A 25,963-nucleotide genomic window follows, 5' to 3' on the forward strand; every position below is an offset into this window, starting at 1 on the left:
GATTAACAAATTCACACGAACTAAGCATTCATGCACTAGAGAGAGTAAATCAACTAAGTGAAGATAAATTCAACCAACCAGTTTCTAAGCAATGGAATTAAGCAAGTCATATTCAGAAATAAGAGAGAAGAAATCAACAATAAAGAAACCGAAAATGCATAAATAACAAAAAGAGTTGTGATACATTACCAAAGGAACTTAGTCCAGAAATTTAGCCTTCCATGGCAATGGAAGAACAAACCGAAAATGAGAAATGGAGAAGGACTGAAACCCTAGCAGAGCAAAAAGAGGGAAAACAGAAATGTGATTATGTTTCAAAGTAAAGCAAAGTAAAAGTGTGTGTGTTTGGAGTGGGGAATCCGAATTTAACCCCTCCAACACACATAAAACCGAATTGGACCTAAACACTGTGCCCAAAGCTAAATTACAATAAAAACAACTTCTAAAATAAAAATACAACCTTCACTTCAACATATATCCTCGACTTGCATAATGCCCAGAATGCGATTGGTGCCAAATGTGATCTGAAAATGATAATAGATTTAATCAGACCAAATAATCCCAAATTAACTCATTTTAGGAATATTAATCCAATAAAGTAAAAAACACTAAACCATGTGAAACAAAGTCAATTAGGCACCAAGAATAATCAATCATGCTAAATTAAGGTTATGAATAGTGTGTAATATATTGCTCATCACTTTTCTTTCTAATGCTGCCTGCAAACCTAGGGCACATTCCTCATATTCAGCTATATTATTGGTGCAGTCAAAGCATAACCTGGCAGTAATAGGAGTGAAGTTGCCTTCTGGAGATACAAGCACAACTCCTATGCCATGTCCGAGTGAATTGGAGGCCCCATCAAATACTAACGTCCATACACCATCTTTTGTTGGTTCTCTCAATGATAGACTCATGATACCTTCATCTGGGAACTCTTGGTTCATTGGTTCGGTCTTCTCTATGGGTTGACTGGCAAGATAATCTGCCAGGGCACTACATTTGATTGCTTTCTATGTCACATGTCATATTCTGACAATAAGACCTGCCACCGAGCGACTCTCCCTAATAATATTGGTTTCTCAAAGATATACTTCACATGATCTATCTTTGAAATTAACCAAGTGGTATGACTCAACATGTACTGCCTCAAACGACGAGATGCCTATGCTAGAGCACAACAGGTACGTTCTAGCAATGAGTACCTTGTCTCACACTCATTGAATTTCTTGCTTAGATAGTATATGGCTTGCTCTTTTCTGCCTGATTCATCATGTTGAGCTAAGACACATCTCATAGAGTCATCCAGCACGGTTAGGTACATTAGAAGAGGTCGACCAGGTACTGGAGGCATCAATATTGGGAGATTAATCAGATACTGCTTTATACTTTCAAAGGCTTTCTAGCAATCGTCATTCCATCTAACTGTCTGACTCTTTCTTAATAGTTTGAAGATCGGCTCACATGTAGCTGCTAATTGAGAGATGAACCTTGATATGTAGTTCAAACGCCCTAAGAAACCTCTGACTTCCTTCTCAGTTCGGGGTGCTAGAATTTTCATGATTGCCTTGACTTTCTCGGGATCTACTTCAATTCCTTTCTGGCTGACAATGAAACCGAGGACTCGTCCTGATTTAACCCCAAAGCTACATTTTGTGGGATTTAACTTGAGGCTATACTTTCTGAGTCGTTCAAACAATTTCTTTAGGTTCTCCACATGCTCCCCCTCTGATTTGGATTTGCATATGATGTCATCAACATAGATCTCCACCTCCTTATGCATCATGTCATGGAAAAGAGCTACCATGGCTCTCTGGTATTTGGCCATAGCATTCTTTAAACCAAAAGGCATGACTAGATAGCAAAAGGTTCCCCATAGGGTGATGAAAGTGGTTTTATCCACATCTTTACATGCCATCTTGATCTAATGATAACCAGAATACCCATCCATGAAGGAGAAAAGGGCATGGTCTGCAGTGTTGTTGACCAAGACATCTATATAAGGTACTGGGAAATCATCTTTTGGACTTGCTTTGTTCAAATCTCGATAGTCAACACAGATCCTGAGTTTGCCTCCTTTCTTTGGTATAGCTACGACATTAGCCACCCATCCTAGATATGTAGAGACTGCCAAGAACCCAGCGTCCAGCCATTTCTCTACCTCATCTTTCACCCTTAAGGAAATTTCTGGTTTTATCCTTCGTAGCTTCTACTTAACCAAGCGTCAATGTTACTACATACGACCATGCAAACACATCTTTGAACTCGTGCAAAAGCTGAATTATCTTTTTGCGCTCTTCCTCCTTCATCAATGTACCTACCTTCACTTTTCTTGTCGTCTTCTGTCCCCAAATTTACTAGCTCAATGGGCTCTTCATGAGGTTTAACTTCTCTGGACTCTTGCTCAACCATCCTCAATAACTCAGGTGATGCCTCCCATTCCTCATCACTATCTCCTTCGTCGAGCTGATTAATCGGATGATCATGATTGTACGTGTGGCTGATAACATGATTATTATTTCTAGGGTTAATGTTGGATATTGTTTCTAAAAACATTTGTGGATATGCATCTTCTTCTATCCAATTGTTGAGATTAGTGCTTGGAGGGCACTGAACAACATAGTATGTCCCATCTTCTGAATCATCTCCCACAACAACAATCATTCTTGGCTCCAAGCCTGCACTGATGAAGTTCCTGCTAATGTGCGGGATGGATATCTCACCAGCTTCATACTCCCACTGCCCCAGGCGCGCCATCCTTCCTTTCCTTTTCTCTTCAGCAATTCTCTCCCTATCTGCCTGAGTGGGTGTGTATCCTACGTTGTTCCAATCTTTGATGTGTCGTAACATAACTAGGCTTTCTCTTACTTGGTTAAACTTTCCAAGCCCTTTCCCTTGTTGATAGCCCTTCTGCAGCATTACTCTTGCAATCAACAGTGATGCCTCCGAAGGTTAGGGACGTAGTGTGGGTGTCCCTCCACCTCCAAATGAGGCATTGACAATCTCTAATGTTTGGAAAGATGTTCCAATAGCTTCCTCTGATGCTTCGATATACGGAAAGTCAAGAGATTTTGATACCAACATATCTTCTTCTCCCATAATAGTGAGGAGTTTTCCATCCACAATAAACTTAACTTACTGGTACAATGTAGAAGGTACAGCCCCTGAAGCATAGATCCATGGCCTTCCCAACAAACAGCTATAACTGGGATTAATATCCATGATATGGAATACTATCTGGAAAATGCAGGGTCCTATTTTTATAGGCAACTCCATTTCCCGCATAACGTCCCTATTGGATCCATCAAACACCTCACTACCATAGAGCTTGGTCTCATATACGATGCGTCGACTGGAAGTCTGGATAACGTCCTTTTCGATGTGACATTGAGGGACGAGCCATTATCGATAAGAACCTTACTAATCAAGCAATTTTGATACATTATAGATATGTGCAGGGGGCTAGTGTGTCCCATTCCTTCAGAAGGTATTTCCTGATCACTGAAAGAAATGTAATTATCAGCCACGATGTTGTTGATGATACCACCAAGCTTGTCAGTGGTTATGTCGTGGCTGACATATGCATGATTCAGTATCTCCATCAGCACTTTTCTGTGGGGTTCAGAACTCATTAGCAGAGACAAAATGAATATCCTGGTAGGAGTGCAGTTTAGTTGATCCGCGACCCTATACTCACTTTGATTTATGAATTTCAAAAATTCACAAGCTTCCTCATTAGATGCTTCCCATTTATCTCCATGTTTATGCAATAGGTCATTCAGATTGGCCTCCAATTTATCTTCCACAGGGATGCATACTTTCCCTTTTCCTTTATCCTTGGCTAAGGCCTTTTCGGTATCTGAGGGAACATAGACACATCCACTTCTGGTTATCCGATTGTCGCCAACAACATTGGTGATTTCTATCTGTTCCTTAATTGTCTCTGAATTCCCTCCACTATAGATCCATGGTACCACTTTATCTGTTTTGAAAGGGAAAGGTTGTGGTCTCTCTTCTCTTGCAGACCTCAGAACAGGCTCCATCCTACTTATGACTGGCACCTATCGAGTTATTTGTGGGTGTAACTGAGCATTTTACGGAATGTTCAATACAGGTTCATATTGAGTAATTGATAGCCTCATGGTCCTTCTCATGTCTTCCTCACTTCTTGTGGTAGCATTAACATTCTGATGCGAGGGTCCCCTCTCTATTGTGATCAATCTCATATCCAACATCTTCTATAGTAAGAGCTTAAATTTTGGACACTCTTCTAGGGTGTGATCCACTTCGCCATGCGACTCACAACTAGCTGAATCTTCATCTTCCACCAGCCTTTCCACCATTCCATGTTTGCAAATTTCCTGAAAAATTACCCTCATGGGTGTTTTCACCTTATCGCCTCCCAAACAAATGTGCTATCCTGAGCCTCCTCTACAGCATTCACACCCTGATTACCATGATTAGGTAATGGATTCCTATCTACATATGGCATGATAGGCTTGTAAAGTAGTTGCTTTGCATTGATCAAGCTTTGCACCTTATGCTTTAGAGCTCGACAGTGTTCAATGGAATGGTCAATGACCCCAAAGTGGTACTCGCAAGTAACATTTAGGTTAAACCAGGCTCCGGGTGATTTAGGTAATGTTCCTATTATATGGCTTATCATTATCTCTCTTAGAAGATGAGAGTATATCTCAGCATAGGGTATTGGTATCGGATCAAATTGTGGGAGTCTTCTTTAGGGGTTGCGATTTTGGGTTTGATTTTGGTAGGCTTGTGTTTGGTTCTGGTTTTGGCGGGGTTGGTAGGATTGTGTTTGGTTATAGTTTTGGCGGTTGTTATTGTGGGTTGTGTAGTTGGGCTGTGCGAAAGGTGTGGCAATGTATGAGGCCTGATATTTAGGGTTTTGAGATTTGTATCCCTTCGGCTCAGTGAACACTGCAAGTGCTTCTCCCTCCTTCTTCTTCATAAAGTTGGGCTTCTTGTATGTGCCTGATTTGGACTGACCTAGTACCAGCTTTCCACTCCTTATGTGTCCTTCTATTTTCTCCCCCATCTTAATGAGCGCATTGAAGCTTGATGCAACACTTCCCACCAAGTAATCATAATATGGCTCTTTCAAAGTATCCACGAAGATACAAAACTATTCTTCCTCCTCCAATCTGGGTATGACTTGTGACGCCAAAGCTCTCCAGCGTTGGGTATACTCCTTAAAGCTTTCTTCTGGTTTCTTAGCCATGCTTTGAAGCTGGGCCCTGTCAGGAGCAGCGTCTTCATTGTGCTTATACTGCTTCATGAAGGTATTGGATAAATCAATGAAAGTTTTAATCTGAGCCTTCTCCAAGCGGATGTACCAACCCATGGTTGCCCTTGTCAGACTGTCTTGGAAGCAGTGAATCAATAGTTTGTCATTTCTGTGATGAGCTATCATCTTCCTAGCATACATATGTAGATGACTTTTCGGGCAGGAAGTACCGTCATATTTCTCGAACTAAGGAGTTTTAAATTTTGGTGGAAACACTACATCTGGTACCAGGCACATCTCAAATGAATTTTTTACATCAGGGAAGTTTGTGCCCTCAATGGCCGTTAGTCTCTCTTACGCTGCCTTCTCTTGGCTTGAGGAGTCGTGTGGGTTACCCTTGTTTACCTTAGCTTCAGCCTGGTGGCTTGTGGACTTTCCTTTAGGAGCAAGATCATGAGTAGGATCTTCGTCTTGCTCGTTGTCATCTTCCTCAACTGATTGTTGTTCCTCTTGACCATCAGTTGCGTCTTCATACTTTATGATAACACCCTTACGACGGTTGGCCCCGGTAACTGTCTTGGGACCCACCTTTTGTGTGGATTGTGAAGGTTTGGCGCCTGACGCAGTGATATCTTCTTCTGAGCTTTGAGCCTTTTGCATATCCTGGATGATTTTCATCATCTGATTTATTTGCTCTTTGATTTCGGCAACCTCAGACAGGTTGTCAATGCTACTAGATTCTTGGTCTGCCATCAGCTTGGACTGTAGTCTGGTGTGGTACGGATGCTTGGGAGCAATGTTTAGATGATACCTGGTGAAACAATGTTTTATTATTTAAATGAATAAAAGAATGATGCATGCAATGGGTTTTATTTTATTTTTTTTAAAAATGCATTTTCATTTGGAGGATCGATATAGCAAGACGTTTTGACCCGCAATTGGTGACCATGAGGCATGCCCCCGTTGGCTTTTCCTGCGTTGATGACAACTTTAAGTTTTGGATTATCGTTGCATCTACATTCATTCATTTAATATGGGTTACTAACATTAAACATCTTTCCCTACACTTGGTAACTTGAGAGCATACTCTACAAGGCCTTATGCAGTTGATGGCGATCTAAGAGAACACGCAAAGTTTCGGACCTAGATCACATCTAAATACAAGTTGTTATTATCTCTCTCAATACTATTTTTCTTTCTTTTTTCTCTTTTGTTGTTGTGGTTCATTGCAAAAAAATGACCTTTGAATATTTGCACGCTAATGAATAAGATATTTGATAACAATAAGGAGTTTGGTAGCAATAATGTGTTATTTTATTCATGGGAAAATAAGAAATAAAATATTACAAGACTTTATTTGTCTATGTCTTGTAATCAAAATTCCCTATTTGCTAAAACCCTCCATCTTCTTAAGTCTATGACTACTTCCTTGCAAGACTCGTAGAATGCTTTCATAGCTGGGAGCAGCTCTGTCTCTGGATACATCTCTAGTTCTCTCTTGGCATCGAAGAATGTCCTCAGCCAATCATCAGCAAAGTCCCCAAGGCCATCAACCATATTTCTGCATCTATTTTCCATTGATATTTTTCTTCTTGGCTTTCTTGGAGTACTCTTTCCCAATTTTCTGACCATGCTTCTTGTTTGGCTGTCACTTCGTCATATGCTTCTTGTTTGGCGGAATGACTTCTCCTTTCCTCTTCTCACTGTGCCACAGCTTGTATTCTTTAGTGTAGAAAGCTTGAAGCTCTCCTAACTTATTTTTTCCATAGATGTGGATGTTCTTCAATGCATTCCTTATTGTATCCAGCGTTCCTTTGGTGGTTTCCTTGTCCTTGTACCAGATCACGAATCCCTGCAATTGCTCCTGAGGGACTGACATCATGCCCCATTTCATCTGTCCAAGTACCAAAGTTGGGGTGATAGTAATGCATCCCTGAGGTCCCATGAGCACCATATTGGGATACCTTCCACATGAGTATATGACTTCATCCTGCTTATCATACATAGTGCATTTAGTCCCAAAATTTATAGGGGAGACACCCTTGAATAGTGCTTCCCAGTCAGATAGTTGCATAGGTTGGAGCTTGGTGTTTCTGAATCGACGAAGAGGATTTATGGTCCGATCTGGATATCGATGATGCTTGAACCTTGTCACCATCCATACATACAATAGTTGTGCACAACATCTGATTTTAGGGATAACCTTTTCGAGGCTTCTCTGGAGGGCGAGAAGGGTTTCTGCTAGAATGGCAGGAACTGGGTTGACTCCAAACTTTCTGAACTTGACTAGGACATTAATTGCACACTGATCCACCATATCACTGACAAAAGGGAAGATGAGTCTGCCATAGATGGCTAATGCAAATGCTGGTTTAAACAAACTCCAATCTTCTTTCTCTACCACTTGATCGAGATCCTTTTTCAGAAAGCTCCACTTCAATCCATAACAAGGCCCTTGTTTGATAATTTGAGAAGCAGCTAGACAGACGCCTATCCATTCTTCAATGAGACCTTCAGTAACATTATGTGTGCTAGTGAACAAATATACCTTAAGTCGACTTTCTAGTGGGATGTCCAGAAGAATGTCATACTCTTCAATTGTTGGAGAAGCATCTACATTTGAAAACTCGAAAATCTGCAGGGATGTATTCCAATATTTTGCCATGGCCCCCATAGCATCTAAAGCACAAACATCAATAGGAACGAGAAGGACATCTGCCAATTTACCATACTCCTTTGCAAACTGACTCATAATATATTTAGGGACTTTGACGAGGAGCTCCACCAAATGGCTTACATCAAAAGTCTGCAATTCGAACTTCACTTTGTTTTTTGCTGAGAGAGCGTTGTTAGAACCCAAAGTTTTAGACATAGCCTCCATGTCTTGCTATACCGAAAAAACATTTAGCTGAAAACGTGCATGTTTATTAAATATGTTTAAAATTATTTATATAACCAAAATTATGAATGAATATTTAATGATTTATGATTAATGCAATGATATATGTAATGATAAAAATTTATGATATGATTAATGCAATGATATATGTAATAATTATTTAATGATATTAAGAAGTGTAAATCCCTTTTTAGGGTGGTTGACCCTGTCTTGTGTGATAATATAGTCCATTACAATATAAACTAAATATCATGTTAGAATAGATATTTATTATATTGTCAAGGCTTAGTCTAAGTTTTTTTCAAAAAATGGACAAAAATTACCCTCGGGCTTGGGGCCCATCATTGGGAGTGAGGATCATATTTTGGGGTGTAACCCCAAAGTTTTACAAAAAATATGTTAATCATTTTTTTTTAAAAAGAAAAAAAAAACTACCCTAGGGTATGGAACCCTTTTGTGGGTATGCAATTATAATTCAATAGCAAAAATGAAGAATTTCGTAATTATTTGAAAAGTTAAATTTCATTTTATACATGTATGGATGTAGAATGGGGTCGACATAATTTGCTTCATGTATCCTATACATGGTATTCTTATAGGGTTTTCAATAAACTAAAAGTCGCAACCTTATGGCAATGTACTAGGTCTCATTAAAATAGATTCGGTAAAGGCTCTAGACTTCTAGGTCACCAAATTGCCCTCAATCTCGAAAGAAAGGAGTCCCAATATCCCAAGTTAGAAACAAGAGGAGTCAAGCCCCTCGAGCGTCTAACTCGGGATATCAATACAATTTGGATGGTCCATTATGCTAATATCAGGAGACAAGTCTAACACCGGTAAAGCACATGTCCTTTTTATCTCAACCTTAATCTCTAAAAACCCGGGTATAGGGCGTATGTGCGTGTAACTCAAGTATACCATGAGTGTGTGAGGAAGCGAAATTTTAAAAAATAAAATTCCACCCCAAAGCTGGAAAAAAAACGGTGAGCACATACAATAATATTAAAATTGAAGCGATAAATAAAACTTGAAAAAATAAATTATCTTGTTACTATTGTTTTTTATAGTTAAGAATAATTGACAAAGGAAAAAATAGTATTTAAATCATACAACTAGGCCTGACACTCTTTAAAAAAAACTCCCTAGTGGAGTCGCCAACTGTCGTGCCCCGATTTTCGGTTACGCGACCTCTTGGAGTCGCCACTACATTTTATGGTTGAAAATGTAGAAAAATATTTGAATCCCAATCACATTGGGCTTTTGGATTGTGATATCCAGGTTCCGGAGTCGATTACGAATCGAGGAAGGTATTAGCACCTCGTCCGCCCGTAATTAAACAGTACCCTTGCCAATTGTACGATTTAAATATCCTTGAATTATTTAAAATTAAATTTGTGTACACAAAAATATTTTTTTATTTTTATTTTTAAGTCTAACAATGTAACTTGCTCCTAGGTATTCCTGAACATTTTAGGAAATCAAGACTTACGTAGTTCTAATTTTAAAATGGTTTGTTGGTAAAAATAATTAACTCATTAAAAAGGGTGAAGCAACATAAACTAATGTCCGCACCGCATCCCATTTTAAAAAGGTTTAAAAATAATTATCATATTTTTTTCGGCTTTTTATTATTAATTTAAGAATTAATATAACTTTTAGTTTTTATTATTAACTTAGGAATTAATCGAGTGAAAAGAAGCGTCACAACACGACCGTTCAAGGATGATATGAGGACAAGAAGTATAAACACGACCTGCCACCAGCCTTTGATTAATCCCAAAAAAGTTATAAATATTTTATAAAATTTGACAGTGTTATAAATTCATTTTTTGAAGCAAATAATCTATTATTAAAACCATTTTTTATTTTAGATATTATGTTTTTTCTTTTAAAAAATATAATTTTTATTATTTTTACTTATAGAAATAAACAATATATTCAATTTAAAAATAAAATAATAGAAACAAAATAAAAATACAAAAAGGTTAATCAGTTATTAGCTTTATTAAGATATTATTACCCTTTATAGTATTTACACATAATAAATAAATAAAAAGTAATATTTATTTAATAAATAAAAACAAATATTATTTGGAATTTTATTCTACTGTCATAATAAAAATAATAAATTATCCTTGGTGAAATATATTTTTCATCATTTTAAAAGAAATAACACTGCCTTTAGAATATACAAAAATATTAAAATTATATACTTGAATGAGTTTTGTTCTGGTGCGGAATGAATCAATGAGACTCGAGACACGTGTCGCCTTGCAAATGGCTGAGGGTGGCTTCAGATTAGACTGGTGACGTGAACGTCTTCTAGTCGTTTGATCAACGAGCTCACCGTAGGAATGATTCACTCGTTCGCACGTGAAAGGCTCCTAGTAAGATTGTTCTGCTACGGACACGATCACTGGACTCGCGTATACCCGCCTGCGTATCGCTATTCCACTAGACAGAAGACGAGGGTGTACAGCATAGACGATACGCCTGAGCACACCGAATCAGAGTCCCTGGACAAGGGTTCTACTCTTGTACGCGCGTGTCCACGCATGGAGGGATGAACTCGCTTGTGTGTCACGATCTCGTGCGCCAAGGGAGGTCAACCAAACCAGTATGCAAATCCAACGGTGTTGGACTCAGATGTACAATGCTAAACGTAGGATTGGCCGTATTGGATCAGTTTTCACTCTCTTTTCTCTCCTCTTTCTCTGTGCATTTTTTTGGTACTTTTTCTCTATGCAATGTATTTTTTTTGCAGCTAAGAGAAGAAGCCTAACTTAATTCCAATAACTCTATATATACACAAAATTTAACCTAATCTAATCCTAACAAAGTGCTCCCTATCTACTAACCTCATAATCTCATAATAGTAGGCACCACCAAGTCAGATTTGACTTGGTGTATATATATTTATTTTCTTACTTTTTTTATTAAAATACATTTTAAACTTGGTTTATTTATTAAGTTATTTATATATTTGAATTTAATAACAAAAAATATTTTCGAATATTCTAAATTATATTTTAAATTTATATTTTTGAAAAACTACAAAAAATTATTTTATCGTTTATTTGGAATTTGAAATCTCGTTTATTTTATTTGTTTTTTTATAAATTCGGTTTTAATTATTAAAATTAAATAAAAAATATTTTTAATTATCTTTTATTTATTTTATAATATATAAATTCGAAAATAAATAAATATAATAATTTTTTTTATCAGTTTAGGATATTTGAAATATCTCATTCAAATTCAAAATAAACCCTAAAATTAATAAATAAAAAGTAATTATTTTGAGAAAGTAATTATTTTTAAAATAAGTTGGATTTTTTATGGGCCGGGCAAAAATTGGTATTCACAAGTGGTCTTACTCAATCACCCAAAGGTGCGGACCAAGTCCCATTTTGGTGGGTGATCAACAACACCCCTCTAGGGCACAGATCATGTCCCACTTTAACGACGGTCTTACTCAATCACTCAAAGGCGCGAGCCAAATCCCCATTTGGTCGGTGATCAACAACACCCCTCAAGTGTGTGGATCATGTTCCACTTTGACGGCGATCTTACTCCATCACCCAAAGAAGTGGACCAAGTCCCCTTTTAGTCGGTGATCAACAACACCCGTCGAAGGCGTGGATCATGTCCCACTTTGACGGTGGTGTTACTCAATCACCCAAAGAAGCGGACCAAGTCCCCCTTTGGTCAGTGATCAACAACACTCGTCGAAGGTGTGGATCATGTTCCACTTTGACGACAGTCTTACTCAATCACCCAAAGGCACAAACCAAGTCCCCATTTGGTCGGAGATCAACAAAACCCTTCAAGGGTGTGGATCATCTCCCACATTGACAACGCTCTTACTCAATCATCCAAATCAACCTTAATTAACCTTTGACGTCGATTATTATTCATCCGACTCCGAGCAAAATTTAAATGACTTTATCATAAGATCATATCGGTTATTTTTCGTACGACCCCGAGCAATAATTACTTGACTTTATCATAAAGATCATATCAGTTATTTTTCATCTTGCCCCGAGCAATACTTACCTGTCTTTATCATAAGACCTTATCGGTTATTATTCATCTGGCCCTGAGCAAAAGTTGCTTGACTTTATCAAAATATCATTTCGGTTATTATCCATCCGGCTTCGAGCAAGGGTTACTTGACTTCGTAATGATTTATTCGGTTATTTTTTAACTTGTTTCAGACAGTGATCGCTTCAGTTAAAACAACAAGTCTTTAAGTTATTACCCATCGGTTCCGGATGGAGATTACTTTATTATTCAAATTGCTTTTGGATGAAGATTACTTCACTTTATTATTCAATTTCTTATTACCCAAATCCTGATCAAATATTACTTTAGTTAAAACATGCAAGACAATTCATCATTATGTTACAATCCATACTTCTGATCATCAGATACTTGTTAAAATTTAAGAGACAACAGTTATAAGGAATGCAAATAAAAAAGATCTGAAAAAATTCATTAATAAGTTGAACGAAAAATGCAGGTCCTACCTCAATCACATTAAAAAGAAAAAAGAAAATATCAAAAGGCGCTCAAGCCTCTCCTGGCTCCTTTCTAGGCACTTGAAGCTTGACCAAGACGCCATTCTCCTCGATAACTTATGAGTGTGAAAATATGTTACATTTGCATTGCATTTTAGGATATAATTAGGACTTTCGGATTGTTTTTAGCTTTTATTTCTCTTTGTTCGGTTGAGTGTATGTTTTTGGCTATGTTGTGCAGTTTGAATGGTTTGAAGCCAAAAAGAGTAAATATTGGATGCAATAAGATGGAATTCAATATTCAGGCTATGCGAAGACCAATTGAAGGGCCAAAAGAAGTCGCCTTGGAGCCTAGATCAAATAGAATCAACTTGAAGTAAAGGCGCCACATACACCCACGACCGTGGATGGCATATTTTATTCCTATTTTTAGATTTGTTTTCTTGGGCTTAGCCCAATGTTTTGTAATTAGGATAATTGAGGGTTCTCCCTCAAGTATGAAACACTTTACACTTTACAATTCTCTAATTTAGAATTCGGTATTCTCTTTTACATTATGAGTGAGTAATTCCCTTTGTTTCTTATATTCAATAAACATTTGTTCTTACTTCTATTTCATTGAGTGTCGTGATTTAAATAATTAAATTGAGTTTTATTCGTATGAGTTGTTTGGCCAACAAATTACACCTCTTAGATACATTATGAAAGGACTAAGAGGTGAACCCAACTATCCGACCATTCAGTTATTCAAATTAGAATCCTAATTCACGAGAATAATCTTAGAATTCTCAGGGGATTTTTGGAATTCACCTTGGGTTGATACAAATTGATTGGATAGAAAGATTCAAGTAAATGATTCAATTGATAATCGTACCACGAGAGTAGGTACGACTTCAATTGAGAACACGTGTCGAAGCTCGAGAGAGGATAACACATATCAAAGAGCAATTAACCATCACAACTTAAAGTTCAGGAAAAGGAGCAAAACAAGGATTTGTGAGCGCAAAGACGATAACAATTATCCTGGGAAATCTTCCTATTTCAATCATTTTCTACTATTATCATAATTATTATTGTCAATTGTTCAATTGTTATAAATTCACTATTAATTCCTATTTGAATTAAGGAAGATTAATTGCTATAAGTAAAGGAATTTTCTAGTCCTTGTGGGACCGATATTTTATTACTTGACAATATAATCGTGCACTTACAATTTGCCTTATCAATAACCAGCTCCCCCTTGCTAGTAACCCTAGCATCAAGGCGGGTCCATGACTAGTCCTGATCCGGATGCACTAGTCGGACCTGGGCAAGGGCATTATCTCAACTAACATTACGAGTATCATTTGCCCCGTCCTCTAGTTGCTTCTGTTCCTCCTTCATGCTCGCCACCTCTTGAGTCAGGTAGCAATCTCAGCCTAAACAGACTCTTCATGCCCTTCTGGTAACTTCAACTTGTCAGCAAGTTGAAGCTTCTCTTCTTCAGACCTCTCGAGGCGGTCAATCAGGGTGATCAACTCCCTCTTTGCCACACTCAGATTCTCCTGGGCAGTCAAGGCTGCCTCTCGAGCATCACGGAGCTAGAGGGTCATGTCTGATAGCTCCTCACTAGTAGTCATTGTCTAGCCCTCCGGGACTTCAGCACCTCAACATTCTTCTCATTTAACTCCTACAGCTCAACCGAGTGTTGCTCCTAGAGTGTGGTCAAGGCCCCTTCCCCCACCCGGGTGGCAAGCACACCCTCACTCTCTAAATATTTGGCAATTGAGGTGGCCATAATGCATGTCTCTCAAACTCGCCACAACAGATCTGGTAATGAGATATCGTCCCTTACATCCCTGATGCCCAGGTTGATCAAGTAGGCATCCACCACTTGAGGAATGGCGTAAGTGTGGCGAACTCGGGTACTTGCAGTTTTCCCATTGCTCACACTAATCGTAGCCTTTCCCTTTCCAGTTCCCTGACGAGCCGAAGGAGTAGGAGTCACTCCAACACCAGAAGCAATAGCTGACACGGATGAATCGACATTTGTCAGGTCGACTGTCTGATCGCCCTGATGAGTCGAAGAGCCTACTAGAACGACATGGCCCAAATTTTCCCCAGAAGGAGGAGGAAGCTCTAATTCCCACTGAGGTAAGAGGTCTCCCCAGATTGGTCGATGGAACGGGTCGGCAAGTTCCATAGAGCTCGTTTTTCCGCTCCAGAAGCCTCTCTACTCTTTTGAGCAGCACGCTTCAGAAGCTTGCTTCGATCTACACAGTGTCCCATCGTAGCTGCTGCAAAAAAAGAAAAAAAATAGTACTAGGTAAATCAATTATCCTCACATGATACCATCTCCGGTCGGGTACATACTGACAAAGTCCTCGAAAGTAGAATCGCCTTACACCAAGGCGTAACACTCTAGAACCTCCTCCCTTTATCCAAGCAAACATCTTTTTAGCCGTGACCGCTTCTCGATCATCCAAATATTCGAATGAATACGCCCAAGTATGGCGGGTCCCACGAGCTTCAACTCGGTAGAAACCTGTTTTCCAGTTTTTAACTGACCCTCGAAGGGGTGGAACAAGGTGCGCTTGTTCTTAGATTGCAGGCACGTTCATCTTTGGTGGCCACTTAGGTTACCATCCTTGTTGGTGTTGTGAGTTATCCGGAACGTTCAGAAAAACAACCACATTATGCAAGGCCGCTTTATTACCTCTAAGAAAATCTTGAAGGACTAGATAAACCTCCAAGTGTTTGGTGCAGCTAAGAAGTAGCCACTTGGAGGTGACTCAGCGCAGACACATAACATCCATCTATGGGGATCTTCATGCCGATTCTCCGAGTAAAATAATCGTACATATAGAAACTCCAACAGTTGTCCGTGTCGACCAAAAGATCTTGGCAAACTCGATCATCAGCCCTCAGGGCATACCACCTGATGTTGTTTCTCGGGCTAGCAAGAACGTCAACATTCTTGCACATTAGCCAGGAAAGAACTAGTTGTGCCTAACACTTCTCTGTCAACCTGTCACCAAAAGAAGTGTCAGAACTAGATCTGGATACCCATCTAAGATCGGACGCCACTTCTCAAGAAAAGTTGTCCGGTCCAGTACCATATTACTCCTTCTGACCCTTCCCCTCCTCTAGTTAATTAGCAAGGCTGGAAATGATAGGTCACTCGGTTGCCTCATGGCATTCCGATCATGTCCTCGGGCAGAGGCGAAACTCGTACGCCAACGGTGACAGGTTGACGAGGAAATAAAATTGGGCGGAGATTCGGGAAAGACCTCCACCTCGTTAGAGCTAGACTCATGCTCGAAAGAAGTGTTCATGACCAAGTATAATAAAATTAGTAAGAGAGGAAGAGAAAGAAGAATTACCGAGTAAAGGAGTCTTGAAGGATGAAAGAAGAAAAGGTTGAGATAACATAGCGTGCTCGGCAGTAGGAGATTTCAGAATTCCCAGAATTTTCAAAAAAAGCAAAGTGAAGAGGAATGAAGGAGGTCTCCCTTATTTATAAGAGAAAGGTTGGATCAGGCCCCCCTTCGGGCCCAACCCGAGAACCCATCTTACCCATTCAAAAAACACTAAAGAACGATCCAACGGTACCACGAATATCAATGCAAAAAGCGGCTGGCAAAGATGAAACGTATCGACGCGTCGTTTAGAAATCAAGTGCCTCCATCGAAAAACATCTCTGAACCCCAATGTGTCAGTTGACATTAAATCGTCATGATAACCTATTTTTTACGCCTATAGTCTGTTAACATGCTCGACTACCGAGCTACAACTAACCCATGAGTGATTGTCCCTCCATGGTCAACTATTTCTCTCTGACCAACTTGACCGCTCAGGTCATCCAATCAACTAGAGTCTACCAGCATGCTCGACTACCGAGCTTACTGATAGATTGTTGACAATTGTTCCATCCCGGTCAACCGCGTACATCGCCCGCCCAGGATAGAGTCTTTACCGACCCACCAAAGGCCGAGAAAGCACAAGTTGGAGGCTCGCGTCACTCCTCAGTAAGCATCATGATTGCCTCTGACATCCCATTTAATGGATCCACAACTGGGCACTGCCACGTCGCATGTAAATCCAGCCTATCCCTCTAACAGTACGGTAAGGGGCAAACCTACAATACGGAGAGGACAAGCTTATTATATGCCTATAATACATATTACAGGTCTCCATCAGCCATTGGATAGATGCCACATCATCCATCTCAATTACTATAAATAGGGGGTGTCCCCTTACAGGAAGTATTCATTTATTCACACATTCACTTACTCAGTCATTCATCACTAACTATCTATTGCTAGCATTTATTCTCATTGTTCCTTACTTTATCTCTCTCATATTTATTCTCCACATCTATTCTAAGTCTCATATTGACTTGACCGTCAGAGAACCTTTTCAGGTATCTCTCGGAGGGTTCAAACTCCACACCGACTAGATCCCAAGAGAAAGCTACTCCATTGGGCACCCAACTTCGACCATCCGACCTACTACACAAGAACATTCACTTACTAACTATTATAGGTATCATTAGCCAGTTGATGGGTGCCACGTCATCCATCTCAATTACTATAAATAGGGGGTTTCCCTTTATAAGAAGTATTCATTCATTCACACATTCACTTACTCACTCATTCATCACTAACTATCTATTGCTAGCATTTATTCTTATTGTTCTTTACTTGATCTCTCATATTTATTCTCCACATCTCTAAACTAACTCATTTTCGTTCAGACCATCATTACCCCTTCGGGATTCCTCGGCTTGGCCTTGAAGTCTTTTACCTGACCCTAAATATTTGTTGGGTTATATTTTTGTACCTAGACTCGGCCTTAGACACGAATTTGAGTTATATTTAGAATTTGAATCATCTACTTTTTAAATTAATAAATCCATGGTTATAAAAGGGAGCTTGGTTGGCTACCATATCCTACCATTTAAACCGATAGAGATTACTTGGTTCATTCATGTCTGATTTAATAAAAAAATGTCATTTAACTAAAAAAATTAAAAAATTTAAAATAACATTTTTATCTTACTTTAATAAAATTAATTAGTTAGGAATATGATTAAATATTTTTGTAACACCATATCTCTATTGCATTCAAACAAGGTTACAATTTTCTAAATGCAAGAATTACACTGAAAACCAGGAGGTTATTTTCGGATTTTCCGCCAATTACTTTATTTCCATATCCACTCCTTCCTACTTTCTTTCTTTTACATCCTCCCAAACAAACAGCAGCACAAACACCACATAGCCAGAAACAACAACTTATCTGGTAATTCTGCCACACACAAAAACAAAAGCAAAAGAAAAAATTTATAGGTCAATTAAATTCCAACTTCTCCCTCTCTCTGAATATCTCACTCCTCTTGTAACACACATACCAATAGTTATGGGATTAACCTCCGTTGTTCAAAATGGCCTCCAAATTCTTTTCACCTTTGATCACAGCGTCCTCAAAGTTTCACACTCACCTCCACTTTCCAATTCCTCCTCTGTCGTCCACTTCGCCCGCAATTCTATCTCTTCCTTTTCCTCAGGTATGCTCTCTTTCTCACTCGTGTTTTAAATTGCATTTTATAACCGCAATCGTGACCGCAATATTGCGACCTCAATTGAGGCCGCATTTGCCAGCAAAAACAATTTAAAACACTGCTTGCACACAATATGTTAATCATCTTAGTTCTTTCCGCCTCACCATGTTTTTTTATTATATTTTTCTGCCAGATTACTATTGTCGCCGTGCTCACTCTGTTTCAGTTTTATGCTCCAGTCGAATTCGTCATAATGATGGATTCAATGCCACAGGTGACTGACTATCAAATGATACAAAATATATGATAATTTGTTTGGTAGTTATGTTTGTATATATGTATGTTTGTATTGATGGAAACGAATGATATTACATATTAGGTTCTGTTGTTTTGATTGTTTAAAATAAGATTGATAGAATGATTAACAAGACCCATCACAGTTGGTAGATAATAGAGTTCCTTCCAAATGGATGATATTAGGGCAAAACTCACTTTGGTGATCTGTACAACTCGTAAATCTCTATGAATCATAAAGGATTAGCCTTCGGTTGTCGGCTGAGGAAACTCTGTGCACAAACAAAAAAGAATATATAGAATGGAACTTGAGTCCATCCAGTTAGGATTGGAAATGAGCCGAGCTGAGTCGAACGAGAGTTCACCTCAATTCAAGTCGATAAGGATTTGCTCGGGTCGAAACTCGACTTGAGTTCAAAACGAACTATGTTTACAACTTGAATTCGACTTGATTGAAGTTCGCGAACAGTTCAATTCGACTCATCAACTTGAATTGGTTTTGTTCATCAAGAGTTCACAAATAGTTTAGTTGAACTCGTTAGCTCGATTGGTTCAGTTCATCACCTCGAATGATGATTATTTATTTAGTGTATATGAAATTAAATATTCTCTGCACGTATATATACAACATATATTATATATTTATGTATATACATACATACATCTATATTTATTTATTTATACACATACATACTCGAGTCCATTTATAAACCTAACAAGTCGGACTGTATTTGGCTCAAGTTGGACTCATTTATTTAACGAGCTTAATTTTTAGCTCAAGTTCGTTTCATTTGGTTCATGAACCAAGTTTGTCGAGCTAAATAACGAGTCAAGTTTCAAACGAATGTTGAGTTAGATCAGTTCATTGTCAACCCTACATCCGTTAACTCTACTCTTTTTTCTTTCGAGATCAGAGGCTGTGGGATGAAATGTGATAGAGTCAACTTATTATTCACTCCATTTCATAATAGAGTTGTGAGACATGAAGTGAGCTACTGGACTATCACCCTCACCTTAATAAAGAAGAAAAAAATGTTTGTCTGTAAAAGAAGTAAAAAATCCCGCTCCATTTTATCATAGAATATCCAAACAATGGTATCCTGTTTCATTCTATATCTATTCCAATTCATTCATTTTTAAATATGGTTAATGTTGAACCGTATGTGTATGTAAAGACATATCCATTATTATTATTTTTTTTATTATTATTATTATCTTTTTATGGAGAATGTTAACAAGTATCACCATAGGCAAGATTAGCCTGAAAATCAACAGATCTATTCGCTTTTTCGATAAACATGAAGAAAGAGATATCTCCATGCATTGATTTGTATTTTATTTTGAATGGTGAATTTGTTGTCATATATAGAGTTCACTATGTTCATAGGTCCAGCTTATAAAAAAGATTTTCCTTGTCACAGATGTCTTTTCAGCCTTTAACATCCACTACTATATATAACTAGTTTAAATTTAGGCAGCCCAATTGTGTATAGATAGTCATTTATGTCATAATCATCTTGGAGTTGGAGGCTACAGCTATTCATTTCAGAAGCTTGTATTCTACATCTATAATTTGTCTCCCTTTTCATTTAGGGGGTGAATATTCAATGATAAAGCGGATCAGTGCTCAACCAAAGGATGACATTAGCAAAATTGAAGCATCTCGTGCCCAGGGAGATGAAACTTACAGCTCCTCTGTTAGATCTGTTGCCTTATGGGTGGGTGAATCTCAGCTAACTATAGCGTCAGTGATTTATTTTACATTCTTCTTTGCTTGTTCAGGTTAACATCAATTTAGCTATGGTTTGTTATAGGTGTGTGCTGCAGTGGCATTTGGTGTCGGTTTGGGTTTTAAAGATGGTGTTGACAAGGCTACTGAATTCTTTGCTGGGTATGCAGAATAATTTTGTTTTGGTGTACAATATCTTAATCTTATTATTATCAACTAAAAAGTCAGTCCAATTTTGTAGTGCTAGAATAACCAAAGTTCTGGATGAGTCAAAGGCAAGAATGTGTGAAGTTTCTCTTATTTGTCATTTGTAGTATATCATATGCTTTCATATCTGCTTTAAACTTTTAATAAAGTGGACTGTCTCATTTTGTTTTACTTCTGCTCATGTTCTATATATGACCTTAGAATAGTGTCCTTATCAAGAGATTGATCAAACAGCCAGAGGTTGAAGTTATAGCATATTGGATGTTTATTTTGGAATTCATTTATACTAAGTTTATGGTTTGATTTAGTTGGCTATGACAGCACTTTTTTTTACCTTCTGTGCTGTTGTCAATTTCTTGAACTTTTTCTCGCTTGGATGGTGACCTCTGACCTTTGTGCATTTTTTAGATACTTATTGGAGCAAAGTCTTTCAGTAGATAATCTCTTTGTCTTTGTTCTAATATTCAAATACTTCAAAGTGCCAATTATGTATCAGGTGATGTTTAATAAACATTCTTGCCAAGTGTAAACTGTGAGCAATTTCAACTTTATGTAACAAGTTCTTGATACTAAACTTGTTAGTATTTTGTAACATTATAAAACATTCTTTGAGTGCAAGTAGCTGACCAGTTTTCATTTACTTATTTAAATTACAGAATCGTGTACTTTCGTATGGTATTGCTGGTGCAGTTGTCTTTCGTATAACATTAATACTTCTTGGAACAGCCACCCTTCAGGTGTGTTTCATGATTGAAATATTTCTTTGGATATTTTATACTTTTTATAAGTAAATCTTTATATGTTTGGCTGATCATCCTAAGTTGATTATTATGATGTTGTTTTAGAGGTTTGAGGAGGTCAACCTTCTATTGGCTGCAATATTACTCTACTCATCATTCAAGGTGAAGATTTGCAATTTCCAATATTTGGATTCCTCATATTTGCTTCATATAACACCTTCTATGTTCACATTTGTCAAGGAACAAATTATATAAAGATACTTGGAGGAGGCACATATTTTTTTAGTATGTATCTAACATCCCCCTCAACCTCATGCTACTATAAGTTTGAAGCATGGACAGCAACCTATCCCATTTTATCTCCGATTGAAGTTTAAAGTAATTATAATGGTATAAGAGTCACATGGATCAAACACTTGAATATCTATCTGTTCGTTGAGGCTTTTATACCATTTCAATGACTAATCATCCTAAAAGCCTAAGCTTTTAGATGGAAACACATGAACGATCTTGTATATCTCTGAATTTCGTAGGTAGTTTATGCTTCTTGTGATATTCACAATTCTATAGATTGTGGCTTTAATAACAGCATGTTTGTTGTTTTTTGAATAGCTATTTGCCAGTGAAGAAGATGAGTCTGACTTATCTGATAACTTTGTGGTGAAGACATGCCAGAAATTTATACCTGTAACAAGTAATGTTCTCTGGTCATGATATTTCACTCTCTTTTCCTAGTTTGAGATTTGCTGCTGATTGCTTGGGTATTTTGGAGTTGAATTTGAATTCTTTTTTAAACAATTGAATTGAAGGATATGCTAGAATCTAAATGATAAATTAAGTTGACATTGCTGAATCAAAGCTTAACCGGCTAATGATTTAGGCACATGTTTCTTTCCATTTCTCATGGAAATGTCTATATTTGTGTGTCCATGTAAGTGTAACTCATGTTTGGTAGATTCAAAGAATAAATGTTTTTGAGTATTCTCTTGTAGAATGTGGGCTGCTACCTCTATAGCTTGCAGCAAAGCAGATGCTTGCTGCATGCTGAATTTTGGATATAGATAATTTGATATAGTAATCTCCTTTTGGATATAGGTAAATGTCCTTATTTCCGATTGTAATTTCCTTGTAGTATTGGCTGGTGGATTTTATATTGGGTTGATCCAATTTTCCTTTTTGGATTGCTTGATTAGAAAACATACAGAGGCTTACTGACATGTATGTTACCATACGCGAAGGGGAAAATATATTGTCTTACAACACTTGGCATAAGATTGTTTCGATTAGTTTAATCAAGTTTTATTGAGTGGTGTCGTCATAAATCTTACTCTTAAAGTATTTTTGCAGCAAACTATGATGGAAATCGGTTCCTAACAAATCTGGATGGGGTGTGGAAAGTAAGTTGTTGATGAGTGTCAGTTACAAATTGACATTACCTTCTTCTTGTTTAGATTTTGTCAACTGTTATCTTTTAACGGCACAATGCATTGAACTTTTTCAGAAACTAAGAATTTTTCATGAATTAAAGTTAATTTCAACTTGATTTCTAACAGGGATCAAACATTTTGGACAGGCCACCCCTTTGCTTCTTACTGTAGCAGTTGTTGAACTCAGTGACATTGCATTTGCAGTAGGTTTTTCTCATCCCTCTATTCCATGTGGCAATTTAGTTAATTTAGTATGGGAAGATTGACATAATCTTTTTTTAATAGGTTGACTCGATACCTGCAGTTTTTGGTGTAACACGGGATCCGTTTATTGTATTTACTTCAAATCTTTTTGCCATTTTGAGTAAGTTCTTTTACCATTTTGACTTTTTTATGTTCCTTAAAGTTAAAGTGTACTTGAAGCCTGGAAAGTTTACAAGCTCATCTGTTTGCTTGTAGATTGTGTTGTAACAAATAATTTGATAATGGATTTTGTTGCAAAGAAGTGGTTCTTTTGCAACTTCGTTTCTCTACTGCATTACCATGTTGAGTTGGAGAGGCTAAATTAGTATTTTTGTTAAATCTCAGATGTGTTTCTGCTATGAATAAGCAATAATTAATGATATTTGTCAACTGTAGGTTTAAGGTCACTTTACCCAATAATTTCCGAGGGTATGTCAGACTTGGAGTACTTACAGGTAAATGTTGACTAGGTCTGTTTTGGTATACATTGGTTGCTGCATAGTTTTCTGCTGTTTATATGTATGTCCTTTAAAATAACCATATTCGTTACTTCTGTTCTGGGACTTGAACTATCGTTCTGTTTTCATCATTGAAGTTTTTCTTTGGCTTCCTGCATACACAGAAGTTTGCTGCTCCATCCAAAATAGTGGTTGAAAAATGATAGAAAATATTAGTGACCATTATTAGTGCTTATTGCGGTTCCATGGACTTTCCAGAATAGTATTCAGGATTTATTCCATCCAGAAAAAAAAACTATGCAGGTTTATTTGACATACACCATTGGAAGTCTCTAAACTTTTCCGTCGTTCCATAACCTATCATCAAAGGTTTTGGTTCACAGCTATTACTGTGTTAGTTGGTCTGAATTATGACCATTAGCAGTTCTATGCGAATAAATCTGGAAGCCAAATTTTGATTGATTTGTAATGTCTAAAATTTATGACCATTAGCAGTTCTATGCTAAAATTTATCATAAGGGTGTCCTATTAACTTTCTTAGATTGGTGATAAATAAGAACATGTTATGAACCTCTATTATCTTTTAGCTATTATCTGCAAGTATACTTTCTTTGCATAAGCTGCTATTGAGAATTTCATTATCTACTTATTCAGGACAATACATACCAAACATACATTAATGTGTTATCTTAAAATGCTTATGTTTTCTTATGCCTCTGTCCTTGCATCGGTACTGTCTTTTTTGTCTCGATAGCCATCTATCGCTGTTGTTCTGGGATTTATAGGCTCCAAGATGATCCTGGACTATTTTGGTGGGTATAAACATAACTTATCCATTCAGCAATCTATATGCTATTCAATGTACTTGAATTTTCACATTTTCTCATTCTTGCAGGAATCCATGTCTCAACTGAGGCATCTCTTGCTTTTGTAGCTTCAAGTCTTTCTTTGGGAGTGCTCTTAAGTCTGGCCAAGAAATCTGACTAACTTTGTAAAGTCCAACTCAGCCATTCATGGTAAGTTGAGCTTTAAATGGTTTTATTATATTTACCAAGTTATTATCCCTTCATCTCAGCTACCCTTCTTCCTTTTGTTATCTTGTAAACCTTGTAATAGAATAGTTTATTGAGAAAAAAATGTATACATTGATAGTGTAAGTATTATACGTTGTCGCTGCATTATCTACCATTCATGTTTAAGTATTATTGACTCTTTAAAAAAAAATAATACAAATGAATGGTGAATAATATAGTGACAGTGTATAAATATTTATATTAACAGTGCATATATATTATTCTTTTTATAGGTTGATTTGTCAAATTGATAATTGACAATTGAATAATAGTTTGTAGCCTGTTCTATGTAAACTTGTAACGTTTTTTCTTACAAAAGTTAAATAATTGCTTTTGTTAATAATGAGTAGGTGTCATACAGGTAGAGATCTATTGTCCCAAAATAATGTACCACTCCATATGGTGTTGTTTGTGATTGGTCAAAAAAATAATTAATTATTAAAATTTTAATTTAAATATATTTTTCAACCAATTATAATGATTGATATATTGAATGAAACACATTGTCCGACTTTACATGTCACTTTGGAACACCCCCACACTTCACTTACATGCAATAGTGTCAAAGACTAAATTGATTGGTGGTTGTTAAATTCAACAAACAAAATGATACTACTTTCTATGTTCATAAGAATTAAATAAGACAATTAATGTTGTTAATATTATTAAATTTATGTTTTAATATGTATATATTGACAGTGTAAGTATTTTTTGAACTATCAGTAAATCATCTACCATTGATTTGTTAACTATCATTTACTCTCAAACAAAAATAATATAAATAAATAATGGATAGATAATGTGCTGACAGTCTAAAGACCTCATAGATTTTAAACTCTTAAATTTATTTAAAATAGATGTATATTTTCTAAAATTCTCTTTTACCGATGGACCAATTGATTAATGTTTTTTTCAATCAATTAATACATGAGTATTATAGTACAAAAAACAACTAATGTAAATAAAACTTTGAAGATTGTCATATAAAAAGAATCGTCATTAATATCTCACAAGAGTTTTATAAATACAACCTTAGGTACTAGGTAGTATTTATCAGAATATTACTTGGCCATTTTAAACAAATTCTGATCTTGTATTGAAAAATGGTGTATCATAATGCATATACAGTTAAAAGGTTTTGATTTTCAAATGAAGTTTTTTTTTTTATTCCTTCAAGGCCATTTTTTAACAATATATATCTCCAACATAGCTTAAGTTAACTTTTTAAAAATTTCGATAAGGTAACTAAGTTTAATGACTTTTTAAAAACTTTAATAGGTTAATTAAGTGTAAGAAAGTGAAAACCATTATTACTAAATATCTATTAAGGATTTAAGTAACAAAAGTGGTGCAATAGTTAGCCAAATTCATTAATTTAGTCATTTAAGAAGTTTGAGAGTTTTATGGAGGCAAAACTAGTTTAATGTAAAGGTTGTACTTTAGGGGGTAGTGTTATGAGAATCAAATTGGACAAATTGATTGCCTGAAAATGACTTTGGTTTGTAGTTTTAATTAAATGAAGGTTAGATCATTTTGAACCGTAGAAATTTTGGTCCGACCGTGTTAAACTTGATTAAACTAATAAA

General features: G+C 36.8%; 1 protein-coding gene across 5 annotated transcripts in view; it reads left to right on the plus strand.

Annotated features, from left to right (window-relative positions):
• The window catches only part of LOC109336431 (thylakoid membrane protein TERC, chloroplastic-like), a 27,694-nt gene extending 3,224 nt beyond the window's left edge, over nt 1-24,470 (plus strand). The window contains exons 2-15 of one of the 5 annotated variants that reach the window (XM_019573025.1): nt 18,005-18,216; nt 18,400-18,480; nt 20,094-20,218; nt 20,315-20,391; nt 20,845-20,932; nt 21,093-21,173; nt 21,282-21,338; nt 21,789-21,870; nt 22,524-22,573; nt 22,750-22,806; nt 22,889-22,967; nt 23,243-23,301; nt 24,059-24,116; nt 24,200-24,470. In XM_019573025.1, the coding sequence (XP_019428570.1) occupies nt 18,090-18,216; nt 18,400-18,480; nt 20,094-20,218; nt 20,315-20,391; nt 20,845-20,932; nt 21,093-21,173; nt 21,282-21,338; nt 21,789-21,870; nt 22,524-22,573; nt 22,750-22,806; nt 22,889-22,967; nt 23,243-23,301; nt 24,059-24,116; nt 24,200-24,291 (1,113 nt within the window). In that variant the 5' untranslated portion in view covers nt 18,005-18,089 and the 3' untranslated portion in view covers nt 24,292-24,470. Of the gene's footprint in view, nt 1-17,794; nt 18,217-18,399; nt 18,481-20,093; nt 20,219-20,314; nt 20,392-20,844; nt 20,933-21,092; nt 21,174-21,281; nt 21,339-21,788; nt 21,871-22,523; nt 22,574-22,729; nt 22,807-22,888; nt 22,968-23,242; nt 23,302-24,058; nt 24,117-24,199 lie in introns of those variants that run through there. The other 4 variants (XM_019573023.1, XM_019573024.1, XM_019573022.1 and 1 more) reach the window with 4 other exon arrangements.

This window comes from Lupinus angustifolius, chromosome LG20 (genome assembly GCF_001865875.1).
Source record: "Lupinus angustifolius cultivar Tanjil chromosome LG20, LupAngTanjil_v1.0, whole genome shotgun sequence".
Classification (NCBI taxonomy): domain Eukaryota; kingdom Viridiplantae; phylum Streptophyta; class Magnoliopsida; order Fabales; family Fabaceae; genus Lupinus; species Lupinus angustifolius.